We start from the raw sequence: 18,459 nt of genomic DNA on the forward strand, positions 1-18,459 counted from the left end.
ACTCTGAGACTTTTCTTGTTTCAGCATCACTCCGCTTACCCAGTATCACTTTTCACAACATCTGTCATTGGCAAAGTCAAACTAATTGTTTTTTTTTTTTTATTATCATTATTATTATTATTATTATTTATTCATTTATTAATTCATCTTCTATACCCGCTTATTCCTATTCAGGGTCACGGGGGTCTGCTGGAGCCTATCCCAGCTGTCTTAGGGCGAAGGCAGGGTGACACCCTGGACAAGTCAGCCCAAGCCAGTTCATCGCAGGGCCACATAGAGACAGACAACCATTCACACTCACATGCACACTTTAGAGTGTTCAATTGACCTCACGTGCATGTTTTTGGAGTGTGGGAGGAAGCCGGAGAGAACCCACGCAGACACAGGAAGAGCATGCAAGCTCCACACAGAAAGGTCCCGGGCCCGGAATTGAACCCACGACCTTCTTGCTGTGAGGCAGCAGCGCTAACCACTGCACGCACCACCGTGTCGCCCATTATTATTATTATTGTTATTATTATTATTATTATTATTATTATTATTACGTACAAGCAGCATCTGCCCGCCTCTGTCGGCTCCCAGTGGTGCGTGCATGAACGTGACGTTTCGTTTTCGCAGTAAAAGTGGATGTGGTTCAGACCCAGTGGTTTAGTTTTCTTTACTCGAGCCTTAATTATATATCCAGCTTGGAGGGTTTTTTTTTTTTTTTTTTTTTTGGAGGGAATGGAAACACTTGATTTGAGCTCTTTGAAATTGTGCCAGATAGAAAAGACACATTTTACTTTATCAGATGTGGGCGGAACATTTCCAGCTCTCATGTAATAAGACTGTAACTGGATTATCAGCCAAGTCCAGGCAAGAGTGAAAAATATAGAATAGCAGAGGTGGGAAGTAACAAAATGCAACTACTTTGTGACTGTACTTTAGTAGATTTTTCAGATATCTGTAACTTCTGATGACTTTTTACTTTCATTGTACTCAAGTATTATATTTTACTGTCTGTTTTTCCCCATTTTATTTTTATTCTATTGTATTATATTAGTGCTTTGATGGTTTTAAGCACCTCAGTACATTTCAGAACCAGTACTTTCTTGCTTTTACTTGAGTGAAGGAGTCCAATCAGTACCTAGGCGACCACGTCCATCGTAGCAAAAAAAAAAAAAAAAAAAGTTTCTTTTTACTTTCCTGCTTTATATTTTCTGAGAATGTTTTCTTTTCTCGTCATGTGACTCATTGAATCATTGAATCAGTGACTCGGTTTCATCCAGATGTTGACCTGATGTTTGATTGTGTGCTTTATGAATAAAGAGAGAAGCTTTGGAGTCCTCCTGGAGAAAGTGAACGGGGATGGCTTTTTAGGTAGGTGGGGGGGCGTTTCTCTGTCTGCCTTTTAAAGGAGGAACTTGACACTGAGTCTGAATATGGTCATTTCTCCTCCCGGTGATCTTTCCAACTCGGGGCGGGCAACGTGTCTGTGCACTTTCTCACAGATTTGCGAGCCACCGTGTTGTGTTTCACGGCGAGCGAGCTCCAACCCAACCCGGCGAAGGGACCCAATCGCTCCGTAACACTGGACTCTTTTTTTTTTTTTTTTTTTTTTGGTTGCCCCTCTTCCTTCCTTTGGAGACATGCTCGCTGCAGACTGACTGACCAGGACGGGCTGCCAGCTGCCCCCCTCTGCTGCCTTCTCCTCGACAGGAGTGCCGAGGCGGACCGAGGCGGACGAAGCTCAGATCGAGGGAGGGGAAGAGAAGAAGAAGAAGAAGAAGAAGAAGAAGAAGAAGAAGAAGAAGAAGAAGGGGGGCGGGGTGGGGGGGAGAGAAAAGAATCATCCGTGCAGACTCAGAGTGTTCTTTTGCATTCTGAGCAAAGTTGAGCCGTTCGTTCTGACGGCGGCCCCACCTTTCTTGCGCGTAGAGGATCGAGTCCCGGTCGGTTGATTATGTAGGTTGAATAGATGAAGTTAATAGGATGTAAACATCGGAAGGATGTGACGCGGTCCACAAACTTTCGACTCATATTTTAATGATCATTACAGAATCTGTCACACAAGTTGGAAGCGTTCTGATTGATTTATTTATTTCCCCCCCCTCCTCCTCCTCCTCCTGCTTCATTACCATCATCATCACCACCATCATCATCATCATTATCATTATCGCTCTCATTCTGGGATTATATCCTTAAACGGAAGTATTTAAATAAAGCTCTGGATGGAACTGCCCATGCGCTGAGGTACACATCTCTCTTCTCGTTTTTCCGTTGGTCCCCCCCCCCCCCTTCCCAAAACAGAGAAATGTTAGGATAAAGACATATATAAAACCTCACTCGCTGTCGTATGTCTCCAAGTGGATTTAACTGATTCGTCGCCAGGCTCCACCGCTGAATCCGCCCCGCCTGACCCCGCTGTAGCGCCAAGCCAGCATGCAGAGGTCTTTCCTCCTCGGCTTGGCCCTGCTGTGCCTGCTCACCTGGGACGGCCAAGCCGACCGGCACACTCACCTCAAGCGGGTCCGGCTGCACAGGCGCGCGAGGCAAGGACGGGTGCAGCCGAGCGCGGAGGACAAGGACAAGGAGCGGGTCGGCGGGCGCGTGCGCCCCGGCTTCAACTCCGCCATCTCCGTGCACGGCGCACAGAGAGAGGCCCCGAGGAGGTGGGCTGCGGCCGGCCAGGTCGGCCTGCCACCCCGGCCGGACATGCTGCAGGACGAGGGCGCCCCCGGCGCGAGGGCGAGGGTGGCCCGCATGCCCAGCAGCGCCGGCTCGCCCAACCTGCTGGCGAGCTTCGCGGGCAAGAACCGCGTCCTGGTGATCTCCGCGCCGCACGACTCCGACGGCTACTACCGCCTGATGATGTCCCTCCTCAAGCCGGACGTGTACTGCGAGCTGGCCGAGCGTCACGTCCACCAGATAGTCATGTTCCACCAGGAGGGCGAGATGGGAGGCAAGGTGAGGAGGATCAGCGCGGAGGGGAAGGTGATGGAGGAGCCCCTGGACACGGCGCTCATCCCCAGGCTCATGAGTTTCCTCAAACTGGAGAAGGGTGCGTATGTTTTGGTTTTGGTTTTCTTACAGAGGTGGCAAAGAGTATTCACATTCTGTACTTGAGTAAAAGTGCTGGTTCTTGTGTTTAAATTTTATTTTTTATTTTTTTTATTTTATTTTTTTAAATACGCTGCTGAAAGTAAAAGTGCTGATTCAACTCCCTTACTCAAGCAAGAAAGTAAAGGTTCTGAAATATGTTTATGTAAAAAGTAAAAAAAAAAAATATTTTTTTTTTTGCAATAAATGAAACAATACATTCATTGGTACATCCTATACACATTTAATAAGAATAACCTATTTTATTCTCTTCACATATATTTTTCTCTGGGCTGAAAATGTATAACTTTTATAAAATAGCTCAATGTTAAGCTACAACAACTATCATGATAAGAAGTTCATTTATTCCAACAGAATTTGTATCTTTTAAAGACTTTAAAATCAATAAAGTAACAAACATGTTTTCCAAATGTGAGGAGTCCAAAGTACAGATATGTGTGTACTGTCCTACTGTAGGAAGTAAAAAGTAATCAGAAAAAGAAATACTCAAGTAAAGTACAAATACCTAAAACGTCAAATACAACAACAAGTATTTGTACTTTGTTACTTCCCACATCTGGTATTGTAACGAGGAAGGTGATTTGAAAAAGTTGTTGGTGCTATCATATATTGATGCTGATTGGATGATGCAACCCATCAGGCATGGTGACCAGCAGGGTGAAAACTATGTCTCTGTTCCGTAGGCAAGTTTGGGATGGTTCTGTTGAAGAAGACTCTGCAGGTAGAAGAGAGGTACCCCTACCCCGTGCGGCTGGAAGCCATGTATGAAGTCATCGACCAGTCACCAATGAGGAAGCTGGAGAGGCTCCGACAAAAAGGTTTCGTTCAGAAGTGCAAGGGAGCAGGTGTGGAGGGCCAGGTGGAGGAAGGCACGTTAACAGGTTTGTGCAATTGTGCCGTATTTCCAGCCTGCGCATGTGCTTTCTGTCTTGAGTGACAGACCGCTCCTAAAAATAAAAAATCTCACAATTATGTTGATGATATGTTAACTTAGTGCTGGGAAAGTATTGCTTGAGGACACTTGTACTGTACAAATAGTTTTCCTCCATGCTTTTTAGGTGGAAACTAAGGTTTTTTTTTCGTCCCCCCCAAAAAAAATGAAGGATAAGTGAAAGCTTTTCCAGAAATGAGTCAGACCTAATTCTCAAATTTCAAAAGTCAAACTTTGACAAGGTACTGTAGTGGGAATCCTACGGTGACCGTTAAGGACAAATGCGGCGCGACTTCACGATACACAGAAGCTTGACTCATGCTCCAAATTGTGAAACGCACCCCAAACGATGGAATGCACATTTCCAAGAGGACCAGTATCAGTGATGATGGACTTGCCCAGAATTGCGCAGAATTCTGCTATGATACACATGCGGTTTTAGTCTGTTTGGATAAATAAAACCAGTGGCAGAATTGTGTGTTGGAGGCAGACATTGGAAAGAGGAAGTGGTAACTGAATTCTGCATCTTTACGTAGGATGTCTTGTTTAGTTCGATTGATCCCAAGTCCCAAACTAAAACCTCTCACGTACTGCAGCAGAGGCAGGTCCGTCACTGATAGTGATCCCCATGGGAACCCTTCCGTTGATCTTTTCCCTTTTCTCCTGTTATTGTGCGAGTAGAGACAGTAATGGAAAGAAAGCCTGGGAAAAAGATTCTAAGGAAGCCGACAACAACAACCACAACTGCTACCACCACTACCACCACGGCCGCCACCACGACTACACGGCCAACCACAACAACCACCACCACCACCAAGCCCACCACCACGACCACAACCAGAGCAACGACAACTACAACGAAAGCAACAACCACCACCACCACCACCACCAAAGCGACAACGACCAGACCCACGACAACCACCAGGAAAAGCACCACTACCACCACCCAGAGACAGACCAGAGTCCAGACCACAGCTCCATGGCTCCACACACCCAGGACCACAGCAGACCCCTACTACTACAACCGAAGAGAGCAGGACAGGTACCCGGCTAAAACCACCCCAGCCGGAGACAACCGGACCGACAAGGAGGGCAGAGACCCACACAGTCGGAAGCTCGTGCCGGCCACCCACAAACCCCACCGGAGCAAACCCACCAGGAAAAAGAACGGGGGAGAAAGGGTGAGTCAGCCAACACCAACAGAGTGTCATCAGCAAAGAGGATAATGCCTTGCGATACTGACAAAACACAGAATATGTTGAGTTAAGCGTCACAAAAAACACAAAAAAGTCAACTCAAGGAAACAGATCTGATGATGCAGCAGTTATTCATCCAGCATTTTACAACAAGTATTTTCTGTTGCCGCTGCTCTTCCAGACAGGTTCTTTTTTTTTTTTCTCGAACAAAATAGCAACTGCCATTCGAGGAACAACGCATTACTGTGTTTCTCAGTTTTAAAAGACATGACATCACATAGAGTTGGTTCCAGGCTGCATGACTACGAGCCATTCCGCCCCTATTAATGAACTATTAACTTGCTATGAACCATGCAAGCGTGGGTGAAAACAGCGTTTGGCTGTTGAGTTGCTTTTATAGGACTAGTTAATGGGAACAAACGGTGTTCTTATGATAATTGTTTTACCTCACACATTGACTTTGAAGACTATAAAAGCAGTCTATTGGCATTTTGAATTTGAGATACAATAAACCTGTTGTGTTCTTGAGGAACGTGAACGTCACTCCTGCACAGCTAATGGTAAAAAAATGCAAATGCAAAATCTCACTTTTCCTACTTAAAATGCATTGCAAAGGGCCTCACAAACCCTGTGCACTGATAAAATGAAGCTTAGCCAACAGCACGCTGGAGCGAGAGAGAGAGAGAGAGAGAGAGAGAGAGAGAGAGTCGCTGGTTCAGTACTCAGGCCTGCTGCCTTTCTGTTCTGGAGTTCCTGAGGAGATACTCCTGCCATGGCTTCTCCTCTTGGATTTTCTTCTTGGGTTCTTTAGTCGTTGTCTCTATGGGGCCTTGCAATGATCTAAGAATTATGAAACTTCAAATTACTGCTTGCTGATATACTGCAGGCACTTAATTGGCTCGCAGCACTCCGTGCCACCGTGATGATGAAGTTTCAAATGAGCTTTCAAATGAGTAGTCTTGTGGATACTCAAGAGTAGTAGCTGAAAGTTCGTTTTATTCATGCCTTCTTATTTAAGTTGCTCAGACCTCTTTGCTGCTTTTGCAAATCTCCACTTTGGCTCCTTCGTTGCCGCTGACTTTTTCATGCTGTTGTCACTGGTGCCTGCCAACTCACTCCCTTCATCAGTCTCTCTTTGTATGCAAAAAGAAGGACAGGAATGAGTTCTGTTCCCTGCTTTGCGCTTTCCACATATGCACGTGGAATGACTTGAAGACCTTGAATCTTGGGTTTGTCCTTTTTTTCACCATTTTTTTAAGCCTTGGTACTGTATGCACCACTTGACAAGGCCACAGATTCTCCGGGGAATGGTGTCTGCACTGAATTTAAAAATGTCAAACTAACTGTTCTCAACGGTGGCCATGTTTCCTGACATTGTATTAAGTTTTCAACTGTGGCATTCATGGGTTCAGAAAAAGAAACAATTTATGCCACTTTGTAGTAAGTATCCTTGTGTTTTTATCCTACCCAGGTCCTAACAAACGAATATGAAGACAAGTATGCACCCAGCAAACCAACCGCCAGCAATCCCGTGGAAACGGACACCTTCACTGAGATCAGTCCCACAAAGCGGGCAAAGAGCAAGCAAGATAAGGTGGACAAGAAGAAGAAGAAGAACGACAAGGTTGCCAAGAAAACAGAGAGAAGAGGGGGAAAGCCGGGGAAGGAGAGCAAAACGGCTGGCAAGAAAAATGCAAAGAAGATTTTGACCTTCCCCGAGAAAGAGGCGTATCCAAAGGCCACCAAGAAGCCAACACCGCCTCCAAAGAGTTCTCTGGCCACCTTCTTGGACTACTTTGAAAACAGGAGGCGCCTGCTGGTGAGAGCCTGATGAGACTAACTCCCATCCTGCTCACTCGAATCTCCTGCTTCAGACTGGTGGTTGAAAAGCACTTGACTTGTGAACTCCCGCGTGTGTCATTTCACAAGTATTTGCTCTTTCACATCACATTTGTTCCTTCATATCATTCAGAAGAAGAAGCAACTTGCATTGACTTACAAGTTGAAAAATGTTTCCTACATAAACCCCGAAAAGCCTTGCGACAACATTTAGTAGTTTGAGTTGTTTAAACTGTTTTATGAAGACTTATAGAGAGAGAGAGAGAGAGAGAGAGAGAGAGAGAGAGAGAGAGAGAGAAAACAGTCCCTCAGAAAAGCCCCCCCCTCTTTAAGACTCTCAGCTGTGTGTTTACATACCTTATATCTGTTTTTGCCTCCAGTATAGATTCTAATCACAATAGTGCTGCAGAGTCGTGGTTAGGATTTCACCGAGCAGATGGGAGTCAACGGCCCACGCTCAGCCTGCGCGTCCATGTATACATCAATTCTGAAGTATGCCTCCTTCTGTGTATGCGTAGTGGCTGCACATAAACAGCACTTGAACGGCCCCTCCTTCTGTCCCTGCAGCTGATCACGTCTCCTCGCGAGGAAAACAAGATGTACGTTCAACAGCGGGACGAGTACCTGGAGTCTGTTTGTGAGATGGCCATCAGGAAAGTCTCCATCATTACCATCTTTGGCTCTCTGACCAACTCCACCATGAAGATTGACCATTACCAGCTGGGTATGCGCCTCCTACTCCAGTGTTAGTTTACTGTCAGTCAAATCTTCTTGGGCGGTTGGTGGATGTGTGTGTCGAGCACGAAAATGAAAATTGCTCTCTTGCATTGACTTTCAATCGCATCCGTGCTAGCTCATGATTTAGCATTAGCTCTTCTTGCGGTTGTTTTCTACTCATTTCACCCTTGGCACCAATTGGAAGCCTTATGGGCTCATGTAACTTGAAGGTGTAAATATTCTGATGGGATGTGGATAAGGCTGAAAATTCAACCAATAACCCTTTAAGTTTTGCCATCTCCCATTTCTGTTCAAATGATGTCAACACAAGAGGGAAAACCGATTTAGCAAGCTAACAATCTGACATCCAATCCCTGGCCGGACGAGTACGTTATGAAATACAAAGCACTGTTTTTATGGTTTGAATTAAATGGGCTTTTTCAAATCCAAATTCCCCATTGCAAAACTTGGAAGCGGGTATGTACATTTTGCAAGACTACCCCTCTGTGATTCGAAATGCTTACTGTCTCTGTTGCATTCACTGACATTGACCGGCATACCTGCCACGTTTTAAGGCCCTGACCTCACTTGACCTTCTTTGCATGCGGTCGAAAACAGACGCCACAGCGCAGCGGTGACTTTTGCTCCAAGGGTAACATTTAAAAAGAAATTCCTCTCTTTGGCAAAGCCACACAGTCTTGTTTTCTTAACTCGGTTGCCATGTCTGATGCTAACCTCCATGTAGCCCCGTTGTGAGCACTAGTGGGGCAGTGATTCTGCATGGCAGCAAAACTCCAATCTCGACAGTCCCGTACGTTGGGAGACGTTTCATGTGTGGCCCGCACACAAAGCTTTTAGGTTTTTACGTCATGAGGTCAGCGCAAACACACTTTATGAGTCTGTCTCAACAACAAGGTTTTATCCAAATGGAATGCTGGAAACGGTGAAGGGATGACATCACACTCACCCTCACCAACGGCAGGGCTCAGTTACACTCTTGTTCCACTTACCAGAGGAAGAGGTCGGCGTGTGAGTTTTGTGCGAGTGTGAGAACGTACTGTATACAAACAACTGGGTCTTTCAGTGTTGCCCCCTCCCTCACTTGAGAGTGACCTCATGGTGCTTGAGCCCAAAATTGGCTTTTGGAACATGTTTCATTCTGCTTACTGCCTAAAGGTCGACTATGCTGTTACCAGAATTGTCAGCAGTTTCCTTTGAATTGAAATTCAATATTCATTCATTCATTTTCTATACCCGCTTAGTTCCCGAGCTGAGGGTGACGGGGGTCTGCTGGAGCCTATCCCAGCTGTCTTAGGGCGAAGGCAGGGTGACACCCTGGACAAGTCGCCAGTTCATCGCAGGGCCACATAGACACAAACAACCATTCACACTCACAAGCAGACCTACGGACAATTTAGAGTGTTCAATTGACCTCACATGCATGTTTTTGGAGTGTGGGAGGAAGCCGGAGAACCCGGCGCTAACCACTGCGCCACCGTGTCGCCCGTTACATGTTACAAGACCGTATGTCCAGAAGAAATGTGATCAAATGTTGTATCTTTGTCACTGATTCACTCAATTTTGTTACCCGTGCAAACACTGAATGACGAGTTTTCCCGTCACACAACCGATGAGACAAATTCTTTGTTGAATTTGTGAATGCGCACTGCAAGTGTCAGCCTTTCACGATTCCGTTTGTTTGTCCAGAAAATGACAAGCCAATGAAGGGTCTTCGGCAGGAGGACATGGTGAACCAGGATCTGATCACAGAGCTTCGGAAAGAGTTCAGCATGACCCACGACGACTTCTACATGGTCCTCACTGACACCGACATGAGAGTCAAGGTGGGGTCCTTCGCTTTTGCTCTCCTGTTCTATTTGATTCAAGATTGAGTTTCCAAACACTTCAATAACTGCCTGTCTAAACCAGAAAGTATAATCCCAGCCACATTGGCGTAGGTCAGTATTGAAACAAACACTGGATATGTTGAAAAACCAAACATTGGCTAGTTTTAATGTTTTAGTCCAGGCCTAGGGTGCAAAAGAAATATGAACTTCTTTTCTTCCCATCTGTCAATATTAAGTTCCATCACCACAGATATTGTCTTTGAATTAATGTGTTTAATCCCAAATGAATTAAATTGTTATATGAGGAATCAAAAAGTCTATGCTCTAAAAAAACACTAATTACAGACATTAGGACTTTTCAACCCCCGTTTAAATCTAATAATTTCCTCTACATTGACTCTAGAATTTATGTCAGTGTAAACATATACTGGTTCTACCGAAACCATTTATTTAGACGTGTTCAAACAAACAAATCTGTCACTTTTCATTTCTGGAGGTATCTCGCTTAAATACAAAAGCTGGTTTGACAGAAATTAGTCCTTCGAAAGGCGACATAGGTTTCAGTCACGCTGCTGAAACCCCGGTTTGAGTCAGCTGTAGCTATAGAGTGAACATGACAGCGGTTTCGCAGTGCAGTTGGCCAGGGGTTGGCGCCATAATATGGAACGCTGGAGGGTAATAGCAGCACAGAGTCAGGCTCTGTCGGGCACCGGTCCCTCGAGAACGGACAGGAAACGTTACCCTGAAATCAGCGTATAAACACAGAGCGAGAGAATACATCGGAGTCTGTCATAATTTCAAGTGCAGTAGAATTTGCCCAAAACGCATGAAATGAAACTCGCTAGAAGACGCCCGGTCGATTCCGAGAGGCAAACTCTCCCCGAACTTGGCGTAACTATCAAGTCAAAATAGCGATTTTGAAGGTTGCGGTTCGGTTTCGTCGGTCTCCGTCGTCTATTTGCAGGTTCACCAACACACATCAACCCAACACTTTCATCTTCCCTTTCTTGTTGGAGGTTGACTGGCCAGACCCTGTGATTGCCCAAGGCTCCCTTCACTGAGACACTATTTTAATTCACTCAACATGACACTTGCCCGACGTATGTGTGTGTGTGTGTGTGTGTGTGTGTGTGTGTGTGTGTGTGTGTGTGCGCGCGCGCGCGTTCATACGCATGCCAAGGTAAACCAGCCGGCTGTTTTCCGACAGATTCATCAAAGAGTGCAGTGTTCTCTCCTCTGCTGACAGAGGCAGAGACAGGGAAGCCTGTGGACACACAAGGATGTGGGTTGTGGGGGAGACAGAGTGTGGCGAGGTGTAAAAAGTGAGAGGGAGCTCTCCGACATTTTTGGCGTGACCCTATGGAGGTGTGAGAGGGCGACGCTGTGTCGTTTCCCGTTGCGCAAACCCGGCTGCTGACGTGCTTTCCGACCAGCAGTCGCTCAGAATGCTCGCAGTGTTGCGAAAGCCAGACCTGACCTGGTGACGCATTATCAGACTTTTACATAATCACTGGGAAAGGCTTCACAAAAGCGGCCAAATTGACTACACGTTGAATACGACTCTCAGTACGACATATTAAAAATACATTTTTTTCCCCCCCTCTTGTCAGCAAGCGTACGAAGTCCCCATCGCCATGAAGGCCGTGTTCGACTACATCGACACCTTCTCGTCGCGCATTCGGGAGATGGAGCAACAGAAGCGAGACGGCGTCGTCTGTAAGAAGGAGGACAAGCCCCGTTCGTTGGAGAACTTCCTCTCCAGGTAAAACCACTGCCAAGGTTTTCCATTCCCGGCCGGGATAGGGACGCGTTTGGACTGGCCGCTGTTTGCTGTTTGTGAGCATATTTCAATAAAAACAACAGGTTCCGCTGCCGTGCACAGGCATGGTATCATGCTGAGTTGTGCCTGGACATTTCTACAAAGGCCGGCTATGGAAGTGCCAAAGGTGGGCACACAGCGCTCGATTGCTCGAGTGACTGTCTTTAAATGTCTTTAAATCAACCTGTTAAAGCGATATTTTTAAATAACAAGTGGTACAGAGCAGAGAAAGAAAAAAAACAATATGTGTATCTGCACAGAAATCTTTGGCAAGTGCAGACTGCGTTTCTTTTTTTCTTTTTTTTGAGGTCAAGAGTCGTAGTATTGACTGACTCTTTGCTGTGACCATTTGGGAATAGTTGGGGAACTTGATGATCCTGTGAAGGATGGTGGTGATGGATAAGCAAGGGGAGCACAAAATGCTACAGAAGGGAGTCATACCTAAAAAAAAATAAATAAGTGCAACAATGGTGGAGAGCACCAAGCTTTAAAGTAGAAATATATGTACGACCCTATAAACTTAGGTTGGAGCTATTATAGTTCAAGGTTCAGGGTTCAAGGTTTCTTTATTTGCACCTGGCGGTAAATTTGATGTGCAGAAAGTAAACTTGGCAATGCTAGTTTAGAAAAAAATAGAATTCACCATACAGCATCATCAGACAATCTAAGAACAGAATGACAAAGAAGAGCAACACATACAAGACTGTATACAATGACATTAAAAAAAAAAAAAAAAAAGTGCTTCAGCAACTTAAGGTTCGGTCTCAACAAGAATCTTCACCTGCTGTTTCTTTTACTGTTAAATCTAACTGAGCTGTATATCACCTAAGGTAATGTGACACACACACACATACACACACACAAGTAGCAATACAGTATCGGGTCCAAAGAGGACCGATCCTACAGTAAGGTTTCCAGCAAGACCTGTAGACATATTCAGACGACCTTAGCTGTGTAAATCCACACAGGTGTGTTGGAACGCTTCACTCCAAATAGAGATTATTTTGATAGCCGTTAACATGGAAAAAAAAAAAGTACGCAGACAGAAAATGCAACCCCCTTAATTTGCTGTTTGTGTCAGTGTTTTTGCGGCCAAGACACCATTAGCCGGAGCTGTCAGGGTGGTCCAGACATCTGCTGCTCGGCTCGGCTTGGCTAGCCTGTCATTGATATAAGGGGCGAGGTGGAGTCACGAGTCCGGCATCCTGTTCGCTTTTTATCCATCGCTATTAAAAGCGACAAACTGCGCCGGGCCTCGACCACCATGATTTCCTTCGATGTGTAAACCAGAGCTGAATTTCCTCTCCCGGCCATTAACCAGCCGAGGTTTTCCGAGGCTTCCGACAACTAATTCCGGGTTGCAGTCAGTCACCCCCTGACAGAAATAGAATGGAGACATGCTAGCGTATGAGCATAGGTTCTTAAAACAGAATTTTCACTGGTGCGCCAAAGTGCCACTTAGCCTTCTGCCATTTTTTTTCTGCTATTATAGGTTTCGCTGGAGGCGGCGCCTCTTCATCATCTCAGCCCCCAACGATGAGGAGTGGGCCTACCAGCAGCAGCTCTACTCCCTGACCAGCCAGGCCTGCAACCTCGGTCAGTATATTTGACAGCTCACTCGCACACTTGAGAACAAGGCATTTAATTGATTCAAAGGTTAAGTGTGTAATATTTGGAGATACTGAGGAAGAAACTGCGACATCAAGTGGTTACATTTTAGATTGCAGCATCTTTCACTCTCCCTCCCCCTCCTGAGCTTGCCAGTGAACTACACCCAAACCTGGATACCTCGTCTCCCTATTTCTTCGTTGATTTATTTGAAGATGGTAGTAGTCACCCTAAATACGAAACGCACTGCCAGGCAGCTGGATTGTCCACACCAGGCTTCCTTAGAAATATGGCGGTGCAAGATGGCAGCTAACTGGGAGCAAGACCCTTGATCTATGGATACTCTTTCATTCATATATATATATATATGTATGTGTGTATATATATATATACATATATATATATATATATATATATATATATATATATATATATATATATATATATACATATATATATGTATACATATATATATATATATATTTATATATATATGAGAACCCTCCTAAGGGGAGGGAAACCAAATTACTTTTATTGTACTGCGGTTATACAGTTTTATTTATGTATTTATGGGTAGTATATTAACTTTTTACCATTATAAAAATCATAAATCAAGCCAAATATTACACACTTAACCTTGAATGAAGTGGATGTGGAAACATCGTAGCGTTTCATGGAGGAAGTAAGCCGTGCAAAGACTCATTGGCGCTGAGGCGGGAATATTCATGTGACCATGTATGCTGATGAGCTTCCGCAGTTCAGCCGAGCAGCTGTGGAGCTCTGCTGAAGAAATCCGACATGGACGCGCACTGCTGAAAATATTTGGCTGCTCGGCCGCTAAATGTTTGATCAGCAGCTGGTTTGGTAACCAAATCCATGTGCACTTAGTCCTGAGAGGCCAGGTTTGTGGAAAAAGGCAGCAGATTTCCTGAGGAAAAACAACTTCACCTCAAAACAAGGGACCTCATTGGAGGATTTCGACCGATATGTATGGTTGTGTTGATACCCGTGGCTTTTTTTATGATTGTGGTGAGGCAAACCTGAAAAAACAACGTTTTCGTGCGTTCTCCCAAGCTCCCATTTTTCATGACGAGTGTGCATTCAATCAGGTCCATGAGGAAATTCTTTGGATTTTCAGCTGCAACTGTTCTTCATTCGCTCTCTGTGTGTCTTTGCAAACTGAACCTTCCCCTACCGATGCAGGCAGAAACGGACCAACACAACAATATTCTTGTAAAGTGACGCTTTAAAACAGGAAGCTGCTTATAAGGAATTAAATAAATCAAATGAAATGTTATTCAATGGTTTCCTATGGAATCCTAGTACAGTTCCACTAGTGCTCTAAAATAATAGCTAAAGAGTTCAGTTGAGTTGATTACTCATAACGGCTGCATAAATAAATGGCTTGCATGTTGCGTAACCGTTGAAGCTGACTGGTGTTCGTCTTCCCATCTGAACGGCTCGTCCCTGACTCCTGTGGGAGGCCGCGCCGCCTAAAAATGCTGAAAAGCAAAAATGTTAATTTGTCTGATGTAATGTTTGTTTTGATTGGGAAATCAAGTGAGAAAACAAGTTACGTAACTTATAACTTGCTTTGTGTTTTGTGTCCTGAGAACAAAGAGCCTAAAAGCCTTCACTCAGTTTAATGAAATCACCGGTCAGTCAGCGCATTAACTGATATAGGTCATCTCATGGACATGTGCGCTGAGGGTTTTTTCTCCCGGTGCTTTTTGTCTCTAGTCACTTGGTTCAAACAGCCAGCTGTCTTTGTTAGGTAAACTGAGGATGAAAGGCCGGAGCAGCTTCAAAAGAATCAACTTTAAATTGCCTCAAAATGCATTTTTTTTTTTTCTCCCCAAAATTCCACCACTTTAAAAAGAGTACTGATGTGTAAAGTCTCCACACACTGTGAGGTGGCTGGAGGAAAAAAAAGAGCTTGTCTTGCTTATCAGTCAGCCCACACCAGGCTTTACGGGGACTTTTCCCCCTTGCGTGTTGCTCTTGGCTGGGTTCCTCTCCCCCTGCCACAGACAAAAGGCCTGTCCTGCTGACTTGGGTGGAGGCCTGACCAGTTCCATTCTGGCAGCCAGCGCTCGGTTCTCACGAGGACCTGGGAACCTCTGGCTTAGTGGGGATTCCTGATTCCTCCCCTCTGTGGAAACTTGTTTTTGGCAGGCTAGCGCTACACGGTCTGATACGGAAAAAAAAGGGGGTCTGACGTTAACTTCGCGGTCAGTGTCTTAACGTGTCATCCTTGGTTGTCACAATGACAGGTCTGAGGCACATCGCCGTCCTCAAGTTGGTCGGCACGGAGGCACTGGATATGGGCGGAGTTTTGGAACTCTATCCCATCAATGGTAAGACATCTCTCTTTTCCAATGTTGAACGAAAGCTGCCAGATGTGTATGGAATCCACCTCACCAGAGGTGGCAAAATTATCCACACACTCTGTGTGTGGAAAACATTACTCTGGTAAAAGTAAAAGTACTGATTCAATTCCTTTATCCGAGTAAAACTAAGAAAGTACAGGTTCTGAAATGTAAAAACATCTTTTTTGGCCATTATTGAAATAATACATTTTGTTCAGACTTTTTCAAAAATGAGAAAGTTGTGACAGAATAATCTGGACTTTACTGTCCAGAGGTCTTGTACGAGCATCTGGATCATTTTTGACCAGATTTTTTTTCAACTGCCGAACAACCAAATTGCAATCCGTGATAGTTATGACCAGTCAATAAACAATAACCAATGTTGTTTTCTATATTTGAATTTTTCCGTGTACTGAAAACTGAACCGTGAGCCCTGAGGTACTCGAAAACATTACAACAACAACTGCAATGAACAGCTGTAATAATCATTAAGCGAATTGCTTTAAACAGACTTTGTATCTGTTAAACACTTTTAAACACAAAAGTTACAAGCATGTTTTTCCCAATTGAAGAAACAAATCGGTCTGATATTTGTATGCATATGTAGGGATTAAAAGTAAAAAAAAGTTGTCAGAAAAAGAAATACTCAAGTAAAGTGCAGAGACCTGAAAACAGTAATGAAGCATTTATTTCTTCCCACCTTGACTAAACACACACAGTTAACGCAAAGGCTTTTCAAAGTGTTTCTTTTCACTAGCTGCTGGCGCTGCCGTCACAAACCTCCATTCACTTTTTTTTTTGGTTTTACTTTAAACCATCAGCCCCTCCTCCTTTATCCACGTCTAAACTCTGCTGGCGGACTAGTGCTCCAGGTTTCAGCTGGTCCTTGCTGGTCCTCCAGCTGGTCAATCCATCAACGTTTTGACATATGTCTCTGTACAAATGTGATGTGAGCATAAATTCAACATCCATCCATTTTCAATACACGCTTCTTCCTGAGCTCAGGGTCACAGGGGTCTGCTGGCTATCATAGCTGTCATAGGGCAAAGGCAGGGTGAAAACCTGGACAAGATAAATTTAACAAATCTTGAAAAAATTTCCCCCCACATCCTGCAAAGGAAGCGCAGAGTTACGCAACAAAATTAACATTCCGCACAGCTGAGCAGGCTGCTGCTGTGTGGGCGTGTCCGAGCCTTCGATTCTGACCTCGCAGTGTCATTGCGCATAATGTCTGATGACAATAATGCGGCTCCAACTTTGCTTTGCCTTCATAAAAAAATCAGTTGATCGAACTACTCTTAGTGGAGATGCACCAATACCACTTTCGTTACAGAACGAGTAGAGTACAAGTACTTGTATGTACAGAACTTACTGACACCGATACTGAGTACTTGATGTTTTAACACATTCCTCAGTATGTTTTTCAAGAACAGGTTTCACTGCAATAATAACACAAATTGAACAAAATTGTTCTAAGCATACAAATACAACTGGTATCGGTGTCGTGGTAGAGTAGAGTACTCAACCCCGGTATCGGTACCGATACCCGATACCAGTATTGGTTATCGGTAGATCCCTAAATATTACTGTTCACCCCAAAAACTTTAGTCCTTGCAAACAGGAGTAAAGTTTTCGGAACCTCTGCCTCAGTTTTTTGCAAACACCCAGCGAGTTTTAACAACCTCCCGTCTTGAACGAAGTCCAACACCGAGTCTCTCCTCCGCGTGCAGGCAGCGCTACCGTGGAGCGCGAAGGCTTGTCGAGCACGCTGGTCAAGGACATGAGGAACTACTTCCAGATCAGCCCCGAGTACTTCTCCATGCTGCTGGTGGGCAAGGACGGCAACGTCAAGTCCTGGTACCCGTCGCCCATGTGGTCCATGGCCATCATCTACGACCTGGTGGACTCCATGCAGCTGCGGCGGCAGGAGATGGCCATCCAGCAGTCGCTGGGCATGCGCTGCCCCGAGGACGAGTACGGCGGCTACGGCTACCACCAGCACGGATACGAACACGGCTACCAGGACAACTACCACCAGGGATACGGTTACTAACCTCTCTATACTGGCCCACTTCCTTGCATCTATTTTTTTTTATTTGATTTTTTTGAAATATAATCTCTTCCTGCCGGCCTGCCTGCCTTCCTCCAGGTAGCCTGTTTTAACGGATCCAACTCTTTGAATTTTTTTTGTAGCACTTAGTCCAGTGGTTCTCGTTGTTATGTTACGATCACCAGTTCAGTTCTTTGAGGTATAAACATATATATATACAGTACATATATACACACACACACACACACACAGCACGGCTGCAAGCGACAGGTGTGCAGGGTAGTGGGTGTGGCCTGGAGGAGGATTGGGCAACTGCAGTGTACTTTTTTAGGGGGGATTTTGTTTTGAAGTTTCCAACTCAGGCAATGGGTAATTTCCCTTTTGCCGCGTTTTTATATTTTCTGCTTCCTCGGCAAGACTCCCCGGTTACATTTGCAACGATACAAACCTAAGCCTGGGCTAGCGTAAGACACGTGTATTTATTGGACATCTGTTTTGCCGTCGCAGGTGCAGCGACCAGTTGTATTTCTGAGAAGCTGCCGCAGTATTTCATGCTCTTGTGAAGTGTCTCTTGCTACGTCGTCTTCTTATTTATACTCATCATGTGCAAATAAACATGTTTCCTACAAGGATCGGCTTCTGAAATATTTGAGGTAACCGGGTTCAGCTGGTGTTTGCCGCCTTTTGAGCAGCTTCTCCCCCTGTTGATTCTGTCGTTTTTTTGAAAAGCCGCATTTAAAGGTTCAGTGTGTAAAATAACTAACTAGGAGTAAGACCCTTATTGCTCTATGTATATTCATATATGTACATATATACACACATATATATATATATATACACACACACATATATAAATACACACACACACACACACACACACACACACACACACACACACACACACACACACACACACACACACACACACACACACACACACACACATATATTTATATTTATATAAGAACCGTATAAGAACCGTTC

General features: G+C 44.8%; 1 protein-coding gene across 1 annotated transcript; it reads left to right on the plus strand.

Annotated features, from left to right (window-relative positions):
• The first annotated feature begins 1,438 nt into the window (after window positions 1–1,438).
• On the plus strand, window positions 1,439–18,104 carry ccdc80 (coiled-coil domain containing 80). Its single transcript, XM_076030758.1, has 10 exons — window positions 1,439–3,040; window positions 3,783–3,980; window positions 4,712–5,211; window positions 6,698–7,045; window positions 7,633–7,789; window positions 9,490–9,626; window positions 11,240–11,391; window positions 12,941–13,044; window positions 15,330–15,413; window positions 17,156–18,104. Exons 1-10 carry the CDS (start codon window positions 2,422–2,424, stop codon window positions 17,476–17,478), a joined length of 2,622 nt encoding a protein of 873 aa, XP_075886873.1. The 5' UTR covers window positions 1,439–2,421; the 3' UTR covers window positions 17,479–18,104.
• Window positions 18,105–18,459: the final 355 nt, after the last annotated feature.

The sequence above is a fragment of the Nelusetta ayraudi genome, unplaced genomic scaffold (assembly GCF_046127955.1).
Source record: "Nelusetta ayraudi isolate G7.1 ecotype Tasmania unplaced genomic scaffold, CSIRO-AGI_Nayr_v1 ptg000031l, whole genome shotgun sequence".
NCBI classification, from domain to species: domain Eukaryota; kingdom Metazoa; phylum Chordata; class Actinopteri; order Tetraodontiformes; family Monacanthidae; genus Nelusetta; species Nelusetta ayraudi.